Below are 19,749 nucleotides of genomic sequence, written 5' to 3'. Positions count from 1 at the left end.
AATGCACATCATAGTATATGGGGAAGTAGTGATACTAATGCAAGGGGAGAGTCGCTAATAGAGTTTATTTTGCGTACTAATCTGGTAGTTTGCAACAAGGGAGATGCCCCAACCTTTGTCACTAAAAACAGGCAAGAGGTTTTGGACATCACCTTGGCTTCGCAAGAACTGAATGAAATGATATCTGAGTGGCAGGTTTTAAGTGAACACAGCTTCTCAGATCATCGCTACATCAGTTTCAAATTTGATGTTCATATCACCAAGACCATATTTCCGCCAAATGTTAGGAAAGCTGACTGGAATAGGTATAGGGAATCGTTCAATATGATGATACCGGAAATACCAGAGACAAATATGAGCACTGTGCAAGTTATCGAACACGCAGTGGAGAGGATTACTAAGGCCTTCAACATTTCACTGAAAGCTGCATGCCCTAAAGGGAAGCCAAGGGGGAAAAATCGACCACCATGGTGGTCTACGGAGTTAGGTAATATGAGGAAATCGTGCAGGAAGCTCTTTAACAAAGCAAAGTCCACCAGAGCTCCTGTGGATTGGGACGCTTACAAGAAGAATCTGAGAGGATACAAGCGAGAACTGAGAAAGGCTCAGCTTAACTCTTGGAATGATTACTGCAGCAGCATTGAGAATACGTCCGAGGCTTCCAGACTACGGAAGGTGCTAGCATCCACGAGCTCCGCTCCAGGTTTCATTAAAACATCGGAGGGCAATTGGACAACCTCCAGTGAGCAGACGCTGGAGGTACTATTGGACACACATTTTCCTGGAAATCAGACGGTTGAACCATGCACTGGCGGTTCCACAGTGGCTCAGCGGTCGTTTCCTATCGAGGAAATTGTATCAGAATCCAGAATAAAATGGGCGTTAAATAGCTTTGGATCATTCAAATCCCCCGGACCTGATGGAATTACTCCGGTGGAGTTAAAAGCGGTGGCTGACAGAATTATCCCCTGGTTGTCGGCGATATATATAGGATGTATCAACTTAGCATATATTCCACGAAAGTGGAGAGAATCAAAAGTCGTTTTCATACCTAAAGCGGGAAAAGCCTCTCACTCGAATGCGAAGGATTTCCGACCAATCAGCTTATCATCATTCCTACTTAAGACTCTGGAGAGGATGATAGATATTTATCTTAGAACTAGCATCGATTCAAGTTTGCTCTCGAAACGACAACATGCATACTCGAAAGGCAGGTCTACTGAGACCGCACTACATGAACTAGTCAGCTTTATTGAAAGCTCACTATCTGTCAAAGAATACACAATCGTGGCGTTTCTAGACATCGAAGGGGCGTTCAATAATGTCCATCCGAGCTCGATATTAAATGGACTGACAACTCTGAATGTTGATCCGTGTATACTCAGGCTGTTAGACGAACTGCTAATGAAGAGACGTATTTCAGCCACACTAGGGCAAGCAAACATACAAAGGTATGTGAACAGAGGCACTCCCCAAGGAGGAGTTCTATCACCTCTTCTTTGGAATGTTGCTATAAATAGCCTTCTAGTTACTCTAGAAAAAGAAAGGATAAAAGTAGTGACATACGCAGATGATGTGGCTCTGGCAGTCAGGGGAAAATTCCCATCCACAATCAGAGATATTATTCAGAGGGCCCTCCGGATGACTGAGAAATGGGCGAAAGGCAATGGTCTTGGGGTAAATCCTGCAAAGACAGAATTAGTCATTTACTGCAAAGATCGCAAAACTCCCACGGTTAGGCCTATTTCCCTAGGGGGTATTGAAATTCCCTTTGGTGATTGTGCAAAATACCTTGGCGTTATTTTGGACAGGAAGCTGAACTTTAAGCTTAATATTGAAGAAAGGGCGAGAAAGGCAACTGTAGCTTTGTACTCGTGCAAAAAGGCAATAGGAAAAAAGTGGGGACTAAAAACAACAATTGTGCATTGGCTATACACGGCAGTGGTTAGACCTATAATGCTATATGGTGTTGTAGTCTGGTGGCCGGCACTTCAGAAACCGACTTGTTTAGATAAAGTTCAGCGTATGGCGTGTTTGTGTATTTCAGGCGCATTCAGCAAGACAGGAACAAATTCCCTTAATGTCATGCTGCATCTATTGCCTTTAGATATTTTGGCCAAACAGTCAGCTGCAACAACGGCTGTGCGGTTGCGCGAACTATCGCTGTGGTCGGAAAAAGGTTACGGTCACAGTTCTGTCCTCAAAATAATGTCAGATGTGCCTAACGTAGTGGATTACACTTTGGCGAGTCCACTTTTCGACAAAAAGTTTGAGACTCTAATCCCCAACAGTGAGGCGTGGTGCACACATACCCCGGGGAATAAAGAATATATAGATTTCTACACTGATGGCTCCAAATTGGATGGACAAGTGTGGTTCGGAGTATATTCTAATGATCTGGAACTTCGAATAGCGAAAAGATTACCTAATCACTGTAGTGTTTTTCACGCTGAAATATTAGCAATAAGAGAGGTGGCGAATTGGCTGAGAAGTAATGTTCCAAAAAATGTGGGCATTAATATATACTCAGACAGTCAACCTGCAATAAAATCCTTGGACTCTGTGTTCCTCAACTCGAAAACGGCCATCGACTGCCGCAAATCTCTCAATGAGATGGCTGAGCAGTACAATATTCACCTAATATGGGTGCCTGGCCATAGGAACATACCGGGGAACTGCGAAGCGGATGAGTTGGCAAGGCTAGGGACTACCTTACATATTCCAGGGGAACTGGAATTTGTTGGTATGCCCCTAGCTACCTACAAGCTAATGCTGCGTGAGATGGCTGTTAGGATGGCAAATGTTCGATGGGAGAGTTGCAAGGGTTGTAACGACACCAAGCAAATATGGCCCCATTTCAACTTAAACCGCACACTAGATATGCTAATGTTCTCGAGACGTCAGATATCACTTCTGATATCTGCAATAACGGGTCGCTGCCTGATAGACGATTTTGCAAAAACTATTGGCGCGAAGTATAATGACTATTGTATGAGCTGTCATGATGCGGAGGAAAAAGAATCAATTAAACACCTCTTGTGTGAGTGTCCTGCATTTTGTGTAAAGCGCAGGCAACTTTTAGGAGCATATAGCTTCAGATTACTGGCGGATCTGGAAAACGTTAACTTAAGCAGTCTGCTAACAATCTGGTTGGTTCAACAAAGAAAAATAATCAAGAAGGTTCAGCGGTTAAAACTAGAAGTGCCCATATGTAATAGGTACTTTTAGTTAATGTGGTATCACAATGGACTGAATAGTCTAAGTGAGCCTGAATCTTAATCGGACTGCCACTTTAACCTAACCTAACCAACCTATAGTACCGAGGTATCAATGAATGGAATCACAAGAATTAATTGCTATGTTCCAAAAAATAAAATGCAGCACTGTAAAATTAGTTTTTTAATTCCAAAGATATTTGTAAAATAACTTCGCCTGCTTCTTCTTTTTGAAATTATTAATTTTGTATGCGTGTGTGTGTAAATCGAGCCACTAGTTGCGTATGCATATGTAATCATTTCGTGACAGTCTGCGATGTTGTCAATACATTTATTCGAAATAAGCGCAAAAAAGTCCCAAAATGGCTGTTTTTCCCCCCCAAAATATATTGTCAACACTATCATTTTTCAACGCGAAACAATGATTGAGTGGAACTTTTTTCGCACCAACAAACAAAGTACCGGCCTTTACTAGGCTTTTAGACAGAAATAGTCATGTACTGCAAAGATCGCAAAACTCCCACGGTTAGGCCCATTTCCTTAGGGGGTATTGAAATTCCCTTTAGGGAGTGTGCAAAATACCTTGGCGTTATTTTGGACAGGAAGCTTAATATTGAAGAAAGGGCGAGGAAAGCAACGGTAGCTTTATACTCGTGCAAAAAGGCAATAGGGAAAAAGTGGGGACTAAAACCAAAAATTGTATATTGGCTATACACGGCAGTGGTTAGACCTATAATGCTGTATGGTGTTGTAGTCTGGTGGCCGGCACTTCACCAGCCGACAAGTTTAGACAAAGTTCAGCGTATGGCGTGCTTGTGTATCTCAGGTGCATTCAGCAAGACAGGAACAAACTCCCTTAATGTCATGCTGCATCTGTTGCCTTTAGACATTTTGGCCAAACAGTCAGCTGCAACAACGGCTGTGCGGTTGCGCGAGCTATCGCTGTGGTCGGAAAAAAGTTACGGTCACAGTTCGGTCCTCAAAATAATGTCAGATGTGCCTAACGTAGTGGATTACACTTTGGCGAGTCCACTTTTCAACAAAAAGTTTGAGACTCTAATTCCCAACAGTGAGGCGTGGTGTACACGGACCCCGGGGAATAAAAGGTATATAGATTTCTACACTGATGGCTCCAAATTGGATGGCCAAGTGGGTTTCGGAGTATATTCTAAAGATCTGGAACTTCGAATAGCGAAAAGATTACCTGATCACTGTAGTGTTTTTCAGGCTGAAATATTAGCAATAAGAGAAGTGGTGAATTGGCTGAGAAGTAATGCTCCAAGCAATATTGGCATTAATATATACTCAGACAGTCAACCTCCAATAAAAATCCTTGGACTCTGTGTTCCTCAACTCGAAAACGGCCATAGACTGCCACAAATCTCTCAATGAGATGGCTGAGCAGCACAATATTCACCTAATATGGGTACCTGGCCACAGGAACATACCGGGGAACTGCGAAGCAGATGAGTTGGCAAGGCTAGGAACTACCTTACATATTCCAGGGGAACTAGAATCTGTTGGTGTGCCTCTGGCTACCTGTAAGCTCTTACTGCGTGAGAAGGCTGTCATGATGGCAAATGTTCGATGGGAGAATTGTAAGGGTTGTAACGACACCAAGCAAATATGGCCCCATTTAAACTTAAACCGCACACTAGATATGCTAGTGTTCTCGAGACGCCAGATATCACTCCTGATATCTGATATAACGGGTCGCTGCCTGATAGGCGATTTTGCAAAAACTATTGGTGCGAAGTATAATGACTATTGTATGAGCTGTCATGATGCGGAGGAAAAGGAATCAATAAAACACCTCTTGTGTGAGTGTCCTGCATTTTGTGTAAGGCGTAAGCAAATTTTAGGGGCATATAGCTTCAGATTACTACCGGACCTGGAAAACGTTAACTTAAGCAGTCTGCTAATGTTTTTGGAATAATCTGGTTGGTTCAACAGAAGAAAATAATCGAGAAGGTTCAACGGTTAAAACTAGAAGTGCCCATATGTAATAGGTACTTTTAGTTAATGTGGTATCACAATGGACTGAATAGTCTAAGTGAGCCTGAATCTTAATCGGGCTGCCACTTTAACCTAACCTAACCTAAGCTTTTAGTACTAACCCAATAAACACAGGATGAGCGTTTTTCAAATGCAACAACTTTTCAGTTTGAGTGTAAATATAATTTTCAACATAAATTCAACTTGACTTGAAATAGCTCATCTTCAATACATCTTCAAATTGTTTGCGAATTACTTCCAATTTGCCAAAATGTTGACGAAATCTTTGAAAAGGTGTTGAAGATAATATGAGAAAACTTTGACAAAACACTACCCTAAAATCCAACGAAAAAACCATGTGGTTTTCAATACTTATTTGTGCAACGAAGGCCGTGGTCAATTGCAAGAAATAAAAAAATGGAAAATTTTAGACAAATAACCAAATAGTTTATAAAAATAGGTAAGTGAAAATAAAAAATGAAATAAAACTTTAAGGAAGTCACTAAATGTATATCTCTTTGCAGAAAACAACAATTATGGATTCTACGTTCTTGAAAACGTTAAAAAGCTGACCGATGAAAAAATGGTGGACAATTAACTGGAACTGCTTCAAATAGTTTATAATAATTGGTACGTCAATATGAAAAATTAAATCAACACTTTAGAGAAGTCACTAAATTTAAATCTCTTTGCAGAAAACTAAAATCTTTGGATGCTACATTCTTGCAAACATTAAGAAGCTGACCAATGAAAAATGAGTGGATGATCGACAAGAAAAAGTTTCCAGAAACATTACAAGTGTAACCAATTAAAATTGTTAAAAACAACAATTTATTGAAATCAACAACTTCTGGATGAAAATGTGCATCACATCGTCAGTTTAATTCGTATGCTATTATCAGTTTAAAATGGATATTTTGTGAATTCCTTCTGCTGGAAATCAATTCTAACACGCGGTCCAGCAGCATTTCAAAGTTCCATTTCAACCTCATCGTTACCACAGACTCGTAAATGTCACTTCAACCATCATGAAAAGGTACATCAAAAAGTACATGCAAGTAATTTGCCATCCCTACTGTTAAAAAAGCCATTTTTTTGTGAAACGCCAAGCGCAACCAGCTTGTTATATTTTAATTAAATAAAAATGAAAATAAAGTTCTGAAAACATAGATTATACGCTTAAAATTGTGAAAGGTATATTGGTGAACAATTTGGTGATTTTCCAAATGGAATAAAGTGATTGTTTTTCAGATATTTTACAGACACGCTGCCTCCATGGAATAAAAACACTGGTTGATAGACGCAGCAACATGTAACTCGCTACTTGTAACTCAACATCATCATTAATGCCAAAAATTATGTTAAATGTAATGTGATAGTGGTATAAATGTTATATTTTTAAGAATTTGTAAATGTTTAATCAAATTAATAAATATCTAAACAAACGTGTTTTACTCGACACCAATGATTCTTTTACAACTATCTTAAAATGCACTTTTTCTGATTGTTTGGAGGGTCCCTTATTGGCGTCGTTCTAAATTGATCTATAAAGGCACCTAATAATTGCACTCATGCGAAACATTTTTGTAGTAACTTGGCGTGGTACAACTTCTCAATAGTGACGGCGCTTTTCCGACGAGTTTTTGATGTCGTATATGATTGTTTTCGACGTAGTGGGGATTCTCAAAAGAGTCCCCAAATTCAAAAAATGTTGACAGGGACGTTCCTAATTTACAATTGCCGCATGTTAATAAATTTTAATGCTGTTTTATGACACCAAAAGGAAGGAAATCGAATTATCAATGCAAAAGTGTTTACTAATAATGTTTAAGATATTTAAAGTTTTGTTGTTTGCTTTTTTTCTTATTTGTTGATATGTTTAATACGATTATTATTTATCAATTGGTATTGTAGTGTATTATTATATATTTTATTTTGATGAAAATGAATAAATTATACAAAATTCATAGAATTTTGCCATTGACTTTCAATTTGAAGTGGGGATATCATTCATACAAATTTAGGTTGAAAAGTATTTGCAACGATGTTAATTTTGAATTTGACTCGCATCGAAAATTGTTTGACAAATTATTGAGAAGCGATGCATTTCAATTTGAGGATAACACTTGAGATATTATTGCTAATGTGTTGAATTTCACTGTTGAGGGTAATGTCTGTTTTTTGTTGAGAACGCGATTTTCTCAACAATTAATATTTCTCAACTTGAATATTACTCTAATCTTTTGATAAAATGTTTGAAAAATTGTTGAAATTTAGCATTTTTCAAACGTTTGTGTTTATTGGGAGTCATTAAAAAAACCCTAAATGAATGTTACCCTAAAAAATTTCCCCAAACGTAGAAAAAGGCCCTAAATTTGGTTGGAAAACCGCAACCTGGCAACACTGTTCGATAGTTTTAAAAACAATCAGCAGATGTTTACAATTCCCTCTTGGATAAAGTTCGATCTTTAAATTCATGCTTAAAATGCCTACTAGTGATACGTTACGTGCTGGAGACCGTAGCTGTGGCATCGAGCAATCTAACTACAATTTATATGAACATCGTGAATCTCAGGCTACGGCTATGACCGTAGATTACACGGGTCAATTTTGCTTACTAGCTGGACGGCGGTATTTAACGTTGCAAAGATTGGTCGCAAGTAAAGACGATATTTGTTTAAGGAAATATAACACTAACTCCAAGTATGAAGTGTCTGCAGCCGAGTTTGCAATATGTCCAGAAAGCAAAGAATCATGTGCCATAGCTGTAATACATACATTGTGTTATTAAGAATACATTTTCTAATAATTTCTAATTTATATTTTCACAAGACGAGTCAACACATAGACGTTGTGACGTGGGGAGCCGCCGAGCCAAGGTACATCCATTCCTTGCGAGGACATACGCGCATGGTTACTGATATCGACTGGCACGGAAAAAATCCTAACCTTTTAGTTAGCTGCTCTATTGATACATTTTCTCATATATGGGACCTAAGAGACTCACGAAAGCCAACATTATCCTTCAGCGCAGTTTGTATGTGTAAGTATAAAATCAAATATTTTAAATTGGAAATAAGATCATTTTAGGTTAGGTTAGGTGGCATCCCGATGTTTCAGGTTCACTTAGACTATTCAGTCAATTATGATACCACATTGGTGAACTTCTCTCTTATCACTGAGTGCTGCCCGATTCTATGTTAAGTTCAATAACAAGGGACCTCCTTTTTATAGCCGAGTCCGAACGGCGTTCCACATTGAAGTGAAACCACTTAGAGAAGCTTTGAAACCCTCAGAAATGTCACCAGCATTACTGAAATAAGATCATTTTAACATGTTGCTTTTTTATATAAAGGTTAGGTTTAGCATAAGTCTATCGATATAGTTTATGATATTATTTTAAATAATGATAATTTGAGCAAGCAATTTAGTCCATCAAAGAAATATTATATCCGCTATCACGGAAATAATAGCATTGTGATTTTATGTTTATACCCTAAGGGTCTACTAATATTTGTCCATACCGAGAAAATGGAACTTGATTATAATACGTCCTGAGTTATCTGGTCATATATCTAGTGTGGTTTGCGGAATAGGGAGCTGGTTTGCCAATGGTGATTTCAGTTCTCAGCACACCTCTTTGCAACGTTGTGATCAGATTAATTATTTTTTATCGCAAGAGTGGTGGTACATTAAGCCACCATGCAGTGAAATTCAAAGTCATCCATTGGACTGCTAACTTCAGGGACGGGTTTCGACTGAAGTTATGAATTTTGGCAATGACCAAGAGTTAGGCCCAATAAATCGACCTGTAGACCGGTCGACAAGTTTCGATATTTTGGCAAGTCGAACATTTCCTAAGGTAACGACATCAAAGGTATGTAACCCCTCAAGAGATTCAAGGAACGCAGAAATGCCTTGTTTATTAAAGAAATTAGGGTCAGTCGTTGCCAGCTAAGCAAATCAATTCCTTACAATGGCGCGAGGTATTCTTGGAGCTGGAAAATGGGAACGATGGTTGCGTGAACTACCAAAAGGGATCAAAGGTCGTTTGCCTCAGTTCCAAAGAACAGTCTTGTGGTTGCTATTGTTAACAGTGGACGGCAGAGAAATGCAACCGGTGGCTTTTTTTCGTATTGCAATCTTACCCACAAAATGTCGGTGGCAGTGAGTCGGCGTCGAAATTGAGAATGCTTTATCTGCCGATTGTTCACAGGTGCTGAAATAGTTTCCCGGCCCGATTCTCGACACCAAGGGGCTGGTTCGTATCAAGGTTGCATTTGAGGACGAGAGGTCTATTGATTGTTTTAAAGCTGCTTTGATACTAATTGGTGAAGTTTGGGAAGGTGCTGCTCTTAAGTTAGTCGAGAAGAAAGACACCGGCTAGACTTAGAGCACATGCATGGATAACTGCAAACCCTCATGATCATTAATCTATTTTAAATAGACTGAAACAATCCAGACCTTCCCCCCTGATTGGAAGGTTAGCCGTTTGGATGAAGTGGATCGACCAAGACGGCTTGCGGTGTTGATATTGAACATTGAGCCACATCTAGCCAAGTCCCAGGGTATGTTATGGCTTTCATTATATCCAAATGAAGGTATACAAAAGCGATCAGCCAAAGGATTTCGAAATGGACAAGCCTCTGTCTGAATCAGAAATGCCCGTGTAAAAATTGGGGGATCTAATTAGATATGATTACATCTCAAAATTGGCCACTTTAGATCTAAAGAGATAATTATATAATTCCACATATGACCAGATCTAACATCAGGTCCAACTATATATAGTGATAGATATAATCACATCTAAGACATTAGATCTAGGTCAATATCGAGATCTGATCAGATCTAATTCCATAGTAATTAGATATGATTAAATCTTACCATTTTTCGGATCTACTCATATCTAATTGTATCAAATTAGATCTCTCAATTTTTACTCGGGTGAACAGATCTTCTTGCGAAGTCGAGGGAAATGAAAAAATTTCAGACATGGAGGGACACCGTATGGGAGAGAAGGTTAATACTGGCTCAAAACCCACCAAGGTTGAACCGTTTTTGCGAGAGTCACCAAGATCTGCAAGGAGGACATTTTTTTACGAACGGTCCCATCGCCCACTTTTCCGCCCCTTCCGACCGTGATAGCCTCGTCCCCATGACGTAGGGACAGCGTACACACCATGATCCGGAACATGGCGGGGTGGGGGCAGAGGGATTTGACCAGCTACAGAGAAGAACTCATCAGCCGGATATATTAAAACACAAATCAAATATTAGGTTATTCAATAAAACTAATGTATTAGTTATCCAAATATGTTAAAATTCTAGACTTCATCATATCAATACTAAGGTTAGTGTCAACTAGATGATAGATTGAATTAAAAATAATGCACATCCTACGAATAGGCTCCACAAAAGCATGATTCGAACGTTGAAAATCAGTGTAAAGAAACTGGTAATTCCTAGATGCCCTAAAAGGAACATTTATACTAATCCTAGATATCAATTCCGAGCATGGAATATCCCCAGTAACTAGCCTATACACCATCATGGAGCTGTACATCGTCCGTCGGCTCCTAAGAGTAGGCAAATTAATCAGCCTCAATCTGGAAGTGTATAAAGGAAGAACAAAATCACTGTTCCAATGAAGATGTCTCAAAGCGAACAACAAGAACTGCTTCTGAACCGATTCTATCCTATCAATGTAACCTTCATACTGAGGATCTCACACGATAGAACCATACTCTAGAATGGGTCTAACAAGGGCAGTAAAAAGTCTCTTGGTAACATAAGGGTCCGAAAACTCCTTCGCCCAAAGCTTTATGAATCCTAGAACCCCATACGTCTTACCATCGAATCAATATGACCATTAAAATTAAGCCTACGATCCATAACAATGCCAAGATCAACAAAAGAATCAACATCTTCCAATAATGAGCCCCGTATACTATACCGAACATCAATAGGCCTAGACCTAAAGAATCGCATAAACTTGCATTTCCTCAAGTTCAAATCCATCAGATTTACCCTACACCAATCATCAAAGCTATCCAAATCACCTTGTAATAAATGCACCTGACCAGAATTATCAAACGGAGAATAACTTAACGTCATCAGCATACATCAAAATCCTAGAGTTAACTACGGACAGAGGTAAATCGTTTATAAATAACAAAAATAAGACAGGCCCCAAATGACTACCCTGAGGCACACCTGATGGGACATCAAAGCACATTGAATAGGAATCACCAAAAGACACAATCTGCGTACGGCAATCAAGATACGAAGAAATCCAAGCCAAAAGTGTACTGGCCAATCTAATCCTATCCAGCTTATATAACAAGAGCTTATGATTCACCCGGTCAAAAGCCTTACTAAAATCCGTATAAATAACATGAGTCTGATTCCCAACAACAAACTAATTAATAACATGAGAAGTAAATTCCACCAAGTTCGTAGTAGTCGAGAGGCCCTTACGAAAACCATGCTGGCAGGGATCCAGTATCGAAGAAATGCCATTCGACAAAACATCAGTCACCATCTTTTCAAAACCCTTAGGAATAGCACTCAATTTTGCTATCCCCCTATAATTACCCACATCAAAGGGGCTCCCCGACTTATGAAGTGGTACGACAAAAGAGCTCCTCCATCTTAGAGGGAAATAACCGAACCTCAATGACGACTCCATCAAAACGGGCGATGTGACGGTTTGAGAGAGAGAGGGAAATCATCAAAGTTTTAAAAACCCTCTTAAAACTCCTCGGCTACAAAAATATAAAAGAGAGCTAAGAGAGAATGTACATATACAGTAAACTTGAAGGTATGGAATCCAAACACATTAACAATATATGTTAAATCTGCAATTGCAAAGAGTGGGTGAGAACAGCAACAACTTAAAGGGTTGAAAGGATAGAAACAGCTTTATCTGACTTGATGAATGATGTTGAAACACTAAAAGTCTAACAACGGAAACAAGAAAATTTAAATGATGGATGCGATTTGCGTGTAAACGGAATACCCTACAACATAAATGAAATATTTACAAATATATGAAATGCCTTGCAAATTACAACCCCACCATATAAGACCATTTATCGTATATGAACTGACTCGACCATAATAATACAGCTCAGTAAAAAAATACCAAAAGTCCATTGCATCTTCATCATATTGGTTTTGACTCAGGTAATGTAATTCATGTAAACGAGAATCTTACTGTAACAAATTTAAAAAACAAAAAAACTATTCAGTTCTTTCATACCGTGGTCTGATTCATATCAAATCGTCACCGGAAGATGATCCGATAAGAGTTGAAGACATATCTAGCTTAAATCAGGGAGCCACAGTGGTGCAATGGTTAGCATGTCCGCCTTGCATACACAAGGTCGTTCTCTCTCCTCCGGTGCCGTGTGCCGTGGTTGAGCTCCGAGAACAGGACTAACCTTGTAGCTTCTCACCGCCTCCGCTACAGTATCACATGAATCCTGTTCAGGCTTGTCTAGTATGCTGTCAGACGACTTAAAAACGCATGCAAAGCTGTGGTCGTACTGTGTAATTTGCGGAATCCATAGTGATGATTAGCATCTGGAAAATTTTCCACAAAGCTGGGGAGGAGTAGTGTCTCAAGTGTCTTGGCTACTGGCTAGAGAAGAGATATCGGTTTGTATGATTCACCCTTACTCGAGTCTTTGCCTAGCTTCAGTAGTGGAATCACCTTAGGTTAGGTTAGGTTAAAGTGGCAGCCCGATTAAATTTCAGGCTCACTTAGACTATTCAGTCCATTGTGATACCACATTTAACTAAAAGTACCTATTACATATGGGCACTTCTAGTCTTAACCACTGAACCTTCTCTATTATTTACTTTTGTGGAACCAACCAGATTGCTCCAAAAACATTAACAAACTGCTTAAGTTAACGTTTTCCAGGTCAGCCAGTAATCTAAAGCTATATGCTCCTAAAATTCGCTTACGCCTTACACAAAAAGCAGGACACTCACACAGGAGGTGTTTAATTGATTCCTTTTCCTCCACGTCATGACAGCTTATACAATAGTCATTATACTTCGCACCTATAGTTTTTGCAAATTCGCCTATCAGGCAGCGACCCGTTATAGCAGATATTAGGAGTGCTATCTGACGCCTTGAGACCACTAGAATATCTAGTGTGCGGTTTAAGTTTAAATGGGGCCATATTTGCTTGGTGTCGTTACAACCCTTGCAATTTTCCCATCGAATATTGGCCATCATAACAGCCTTCTCACGCAGTAAGAGCTTGCAGGTGGCCAGAGGCATACCAACAGATTCTAGTTCCCCTGGAATATGTAAGGTAGTTCCTAGCCTTGCTAACACATCTGCTTCACAGTTCCCCGGTATGTTCCTATGGCCAGGCACCCATATTAGGTGAATATTGTACTGCTCAGCCATCTCGTTGAGAGATTTGCGGCAGTCTATGGCCGTTTTTGAGTTAAGGAACACAGAGTCCAAGGATTTTATTGCAGGTTGACTGTCTGAGTATATATTAATGCCAATATTTGTTGGAACATTACTTCTCAGCCAATTCACCACCTCTCTTATTGCCAATATTTCAGCCTGAAAAACACTACAGTGATTAGGTAATCTTTTCGCTATTCGAATTTCCAGATCTTTAGAATATACTCCGAACCCCACTTGTCCATTCAATTTGGAGCCATCAGTATAGAAATCTATATATCTTTTATTCCCCGGGGTCTGTGTACACCACGCCTCACTGTTGGGAATTAGAGTTTCAAACTTTTTTCGAAAAGTGATTTTGCCAGGGTGTAATCCACTACGTTAGGCACATCTGGCATTACTTTGAGGACCGAACTATGACCGTACATTTTTTCCGACCACAGCGATAGCTCGCGCAACCGCACAGCCGTTGTTGCAGCTGACTGTTTGCAGCTGCCAAAATGTCTAAAGGCAATAGATGTAGCATGACATTAAGGGAGTCTGTTCCTGTCTTAATAAATGCGCCTGAGATACATAAGCTCGACATACGCTGAACTTTATCTAAACAAGTCGGTTTCTGAAGTGCCGGCCACCAGACTACAACACCATATAGCATTATAGGTCTAACCACTGCCGTGTATAGCCAATGCACAATTTTTGGTCTTAGTCCCCACTTTTTCCCTATTGCCTTTTTGCACGAGTACAAAGCTACCGTGGCTTTTCTCGCCCTCTCTTCAATATTAAGCCTAAAATTCAGCTTCCTGTCCAAAATAACGCCAAGGTATTTTGCACACTCACCAAAGGGAATTTCAGTACCCCCTAAGGAAATGGGCCTAACCGTGGGAGTTTTGCGATCTTTGCAGTACATGACTATTTCTGTCTTTGCTGGATTTACACCAAGATCATTATCTTTCGCACATTTCTCAGTCATCCGGAGAGCTCTCTGTATAATATCTCTGATTGTGGATGGGAATTTTCCCCTGACTGCTAGCGCCACATCATCTGCGTATGCCACTACTTTTATCCTTTCTTTTTCTAGAGAAACCAAAAGGTTGTTTATAGCAACATTCCAAAGAAGAGGTGATAGAACTCCTCCTTGGGGAGTGCCTCTGTTCACATACCTTTGTATGTTTGCTTGCCCTAGTGTGGCTGAAATACGTCTCTTCATTAGAAGTTCGTCTAACAGCCTAAGTATACCTGTATCAACATTCAGAGTTTTCAGTCTATTTAATATCGAGCTCGGATGGACATTATTGAACGCCCCTTCGATGTCTAGAAACGCCACGATTGTGTATTCTTTGACAGATAGTGAGCTTTCAATAAAGCTGACTAGTTCATGTAGTGCGGTCTCAGTAGACCTGCCCTTCGAGTATGCATGCTGTCGTTTCGAGAGCAAACCTGAATCCACGCTAGTTCTAAGATACATGTCTATCATCCTCTCCAGGGTCTTAAGTAGGAATGAGGATAAGCTGATTGGTCGGAAATCCTTCGCACTCGAGTGAGAGGCTTTTCCTGCTTTAGGTATGAAGACGACTTTTGTTTCCCTCCACTTTTCTGGAATATATGCTAAGTTTACACATTGTTTATATATCACCGTCAACCAGGGGATAATTCTTTCAGCCACTGCCTGTAACTCCGCCGGAGTAATTCCATCAGGTCCGGGGGATTTGAATGGTCCAAAGCTATTTAAAGCCCATTTTATTCTACATTCCGACACAATTTCCTCGATAGGAAATGATCGCTGAGCCTCTGTTACACCGCCGGAACATGGTTCAACCGTCTGATTTCCAGGGAATCACCTTGCCCATTTTCCAGATATCGGGTATAATGAGTGACAAGGATAAATTCAGGAGTCTGGTCAAATACTGAACTCCCAGTGTTCCCAGACGTTTCAGCATTAGCATAGAGATTCCGTCGGGGCCCATCGCCTTAGATGGTTTCGGGCTATTGAAGACATTGGTAACTTCGGCTATGGTAAATTGTGGTGTATTACCGGCTCGGAGACCACGAATGCGACGAGTGGCTCTCCTTTTCGCTCTATCATTCTCGGGATGCTCGACAAACTGTCGGTTGAAAAATCTGGAGCATCTCTTCGAATCGGTCACAGTCACGTCGCCAAAGGTGACTAAAATCCATTCATCCCTCGTAACGGGGTTCGAGAGTGATCTGACTGTTGACCACAATCTGACCACAGGTACTCTAACCAAGTGTTCCGCTTGTGATCGTCGACTATCTTACTAATCTCTAGATTCAGTTCCCTGATTCTAGGGTCAGCAGGGTTAGCACGACGGCGTTCATCACGCTCGTCTGCGAGTCCTGCCGCTTCGGCTGGGAAGTTGGGCCTCACTTGGGCAATTCGACCAGCGGGTATGAAGCGAACGGCTGCTTCGTTGACGATGTCCCGGAACACCCTCGGGGCAACATGAACGTGAGAGGGGGACGGGAGCCCACTGACATTTGGAAGGCTTCAGAGAATATACAGATCTGTGTATAATTGTTCGAAATCTTTCCATCCTCCATTTGTGACTTGTAGAAACTTAGATCGTATTTCTTCGTGAGAAGTAAAATTCTTCGTCAATTTGAGAAATTCAACAACTACTTTATTATGAATTGCTTCAAAATCTATTGAAATTTTGGATGTGGACAGTAAGATATCATGTTATCTATTTCCATTTTGCATTTTACTTGTACCATCCATTTCGGAATATTTGTGAAACAGGTAAGTACGTATGTTAGCCATTGTCCCATGATTTGGCTGGGAGCATAACTTATTCGCAAAACGTTCTCCTAAATATGAAATCGGGAATAGGAATAGTATTGGCGGTTTGTTCAAGGCTAAGAACATGTGTGGAACACATTGCCCCTAGACTTGTATAGTATTCTCTGCAGTTTCAGAAGTACATTTTTTGGACAGTCTGGAAGGATAAAAGCCATGTATTCAATTTTAGGGCGTATAACAGCTGAATAAATCTTTAGAAAGTTCTGTGGATCAGAACCCCAGGAAACTTCGCATAGGGCACTCAGAATGTTTGTGAAATTATTGCAGCTATTTTTAACTCTTTTGACGTGTGGTTTGTAGTCAAGATTTTCGTGCAGGCTAAATCCCAGGAAATTGAACGATGAAACATATTCTATTGGTGACGTATTGTCGTTCGATGGAGATATTTGTTTTGATTTCTTGGAGAAAATTACCGCTTTAGATTTTGTTGGTGAGAGATCCTGATTAATTAATTTTAGATTTTCCGTCAGAATATCAAGGTTACTTTGTATTGTAGATAATGCAACATTTATATCTCTGTGTGACTTATAAATAACAACATCGTCTGCATATGCGAGGGAAAATGCAGACAAGTTGTTGGTGATGTCGTTAATGTATATGTTGAAGAGAAGAGGGCTTAATATAGACCCTTGGGGGTTTCCTGTGAAAGATCTTCTTTTGTAACACTCGTTAGAAGATTCTATCATCAATTCTTTAAATAATAATATATTTTGTAGTACTAATTCTACTTTTTCTAGTAAGATACTGATGTTTACACATTCGAATGCATTTTTAATGTCTACAAAGACGGCAACAGTAAATTCGACTTCTTCCATTTTGAGTTTTATGTGAGACCACAGAGTGGCGATGTTGTCAGCTGTGCTACGGCCAACGCAAAAACCATTCTGTTGTGTCATGAGTTTGTCATTCCTTTCTAGGAAATGTTATATCCGGGATTTTACCATTTTTTCAAATATCTTTCTTAGACATGATATTAATGCTATAGATCTATATGAAGATGGTTCTTGTGGTGGTTTATTCGTTTTTAGAATCGGGACTATTTTAAATTTTCTCCAATTATCGGGAATGGTACCCATTTTCCAGATGTTATTGTATATTTCAAGGAGGGCTGTTTTTTTTTGCATTTAGATACTTAATATGATCATTGCGTATGCCGTGAAGTCCGGGTGCAGAGTTCTTAGATGATGTTATGTCTAATTCCAGTTCACTGTATTTGAATGGTGGATCTTGATTAATATTTGGTATATGTTGTAGCCTATTCTGCTCTCCTGAGGGTCTTGTTGTTGTTGTTGTAACAGTTTATTGTGATCTCATCCATTTCATGTTATACGCTTGGTACATCAGCTTGTTGGCAGATCAAGGAACTCTGCGACTAAGATGGGGTGTGTCCAGAGTGATCTGGTGGTAAGTCGGGGTGGTTTGGCTGGGCAAGAGAAAAGATGACGCGTGTCGTGTGGCCCTTGGTTGCAAATTGGACAAACGTCAGCTACGCTGCTTTCAATCACCGTTAAGTAGGAATTGAGGCGGCTGCACTTGCCTGATCTTAATTGGGCCAAAACTACCCTAGTCTGCCGTGAGAGGTCTCTTTCCTCCGGTGCTATGGGCGGTGGTCGGACTCCAAGAACAGGATTAACCTTGTAGCTTCTCACCGCTTCAGCTACAGTATCCTCATGAATCCTGTTCAAAACCTGCCTGGTACGCTGCTTGATCTAGAGGCTCTCTTTTATAGCGCTGGATCTCGCGCTCTAGATTATGTATATCAACCCTTACGTTCCTGGGTGGTGGTTGTGTATCCATAAGATGGTGGTTTGGATGATTACTGCGATAACAACCCAGGAGATACTGCTTTGACAACATGTAGTTGTGTCTTCGCACAGGGATGATCTTTGTCTCCACATAAAGGTGATCCAGGGGTGTGCTGCGGAGACACCCAGTCGCAGTTCTAAGGGCAGCGTTCTGACAGGTTTGTATGTTATTCCACTGCGTATCACTAGTCTGCGGTGTCCACACTGGCGCTGCATAGTTTACCACTGACCGGCCAATTGCCTTATAGGTAGCTAACAAGGTTTCTTTGTCCGCACCCCAAGTACTGCCGGCAAGTGACTTGAGGACCTTGTTTCTACCACGGAGCTTATTACAAATTGCAGTGGCATGGGCAGACGACCTGAAAAGGCTGTCGAATGTGACCCCAAGAATCTTGGGGTAATTTGTGGTCGGAATTATTTCGCCATCGACACTAATATTCAACTGCCTGCGCACTTCTGCCGTCCATGTAGTAAATAGTGTGGCTGAGGATTTGGTGGGGGATATCCTCAAGTTTCTCGCAGTGAAATAACTGGTAAGATTAGCTATGTAGACGTTCAACCGATCGCAAATGTCATCAACATTGGGCCCAGATGCCAAGATTGTACAGTCATCCGCATATGATACAATCTCGACGCCGTCAGGAGGGGGTGGAATCGAGGACATGTAGAGGTTAAACAGTGCCAGAGATATCACCCCACCTTGGGGAACTCCCTGTTTAACTCTACGCGGTCTTGACTTTCTGTCCCTGAATTCCACGTACGACTGGCGTCCACACATATAATTCAGCACCCAACGCTTCGCTCCTGCCGGTAGGGACGTATTCTCGATGTCCTCAAATAATGTGGCATGGTTGACCGTATCGAATGCTTTCGATAGGTCAAGCGCCACGAGGACCGTCCTGTGACACGGCCTGGGCTGGTTAAGTCCCTTATTAATATGTGTCGAAATGGCATGTAAGGCTGTTGTCGTACTATGTACCTTACGGAATCCATGTTGATGGTGGGCAGCTGGAAAATTCTCCACAAGGCTGGGGAGGAGTAATGCCTCAAGTGTCTTGGCTACTGGCGAAAGAAGGGATATCGGTCTGTACGATTCACCTTTGCTCGAATCTTTGCCCGGTTTCAGTAGTGCAATCACCCTTCCCATTTTCCAGACATCGGGTATAATGTATGATTCCAAAGACAAATTGAGGAGTCTGGTCAGGTACTCAACTCCCAGTATTCCCAGATGCTTCAGCATTATCATTGAAATTCCGTCAGGGCCCAGCGCCTTAGATGGTTTCGCGCTGTTGATGACATTGGTAACTTCGGCTGCAGTAAATTGTGGTGTGTCATCGGCCCGGAGACCACGTACACGACGGGTGGCTCTCCTTTTCGCTCTATCACTCTCGGGATGCTCGACAAACTGTCGGTTGAAGTATTTGGCGCACCTCTTCGGATCAGTCACAGTCACGTCGCCAAATGTGACTGAAATCCCATCAT

General features: G+C 40.7%; 1 protein-coding gene and 1 long non-coding RNA gene across 2 annotated transcripts in view; both read left to right on the top strand.

Moving 5' to 3' along the window:
- Window positions 1-6,180: 6,180 nt before the first annotated feature.
- On the top strand, window positions 6,181-6,671 carry LOC142223615 (uncharacterized). The gene is made up of 2 exons (XR_012718824.1): window positions 6,181-6,404; window positions 6,462-6,671. It is a non-coding gene; the product is annotated as an uncharacterized LOC142223615 (long non-coding RNA).
- A 949-nt stretch (window positions 6,672-7,620) lies between these two features.
- Window positions 7,621-19,749, top strand: part of Wdr59 (WD repeat domain 59) — a 216,957-nt gene continuing 204,828 nt past the window's right edge. Inside the window, exons 1-2 of the mRNA XM_075295795.1 lie at window positions 7,621-7,977; window positions 8,043-8,253. Coding sequence (XP_075151910.1) covers window positions 7,687-7,977; window positions 8,043-8,253 — 502 coding nt within the window. The 5' untranslated portion in view covers window positions 7,621-7,686. The remainder of the gene's footprint in view (window positions 7,978-8,042; window positions 8,254-19,749) is intronic.

This window comes from Haematobia irritans, chromosome 2, assembly GCF_050003625.1.
Source record: "Haematobia irritans isolate KBUSLIRL chromosome 2, ASM5000362v1, whole genome shotgun sequence".
Lineage (NCBI taxonomy): Eukaryota > Metazoa > Arthropoda > Insecta > Diptera > Muscidae > Haematobia > Haematobia irritans.
Note: the sequence above shows the minus strand (reverse complement) of the source record. Positions and strands in the feature narration are given on the sequence as shown.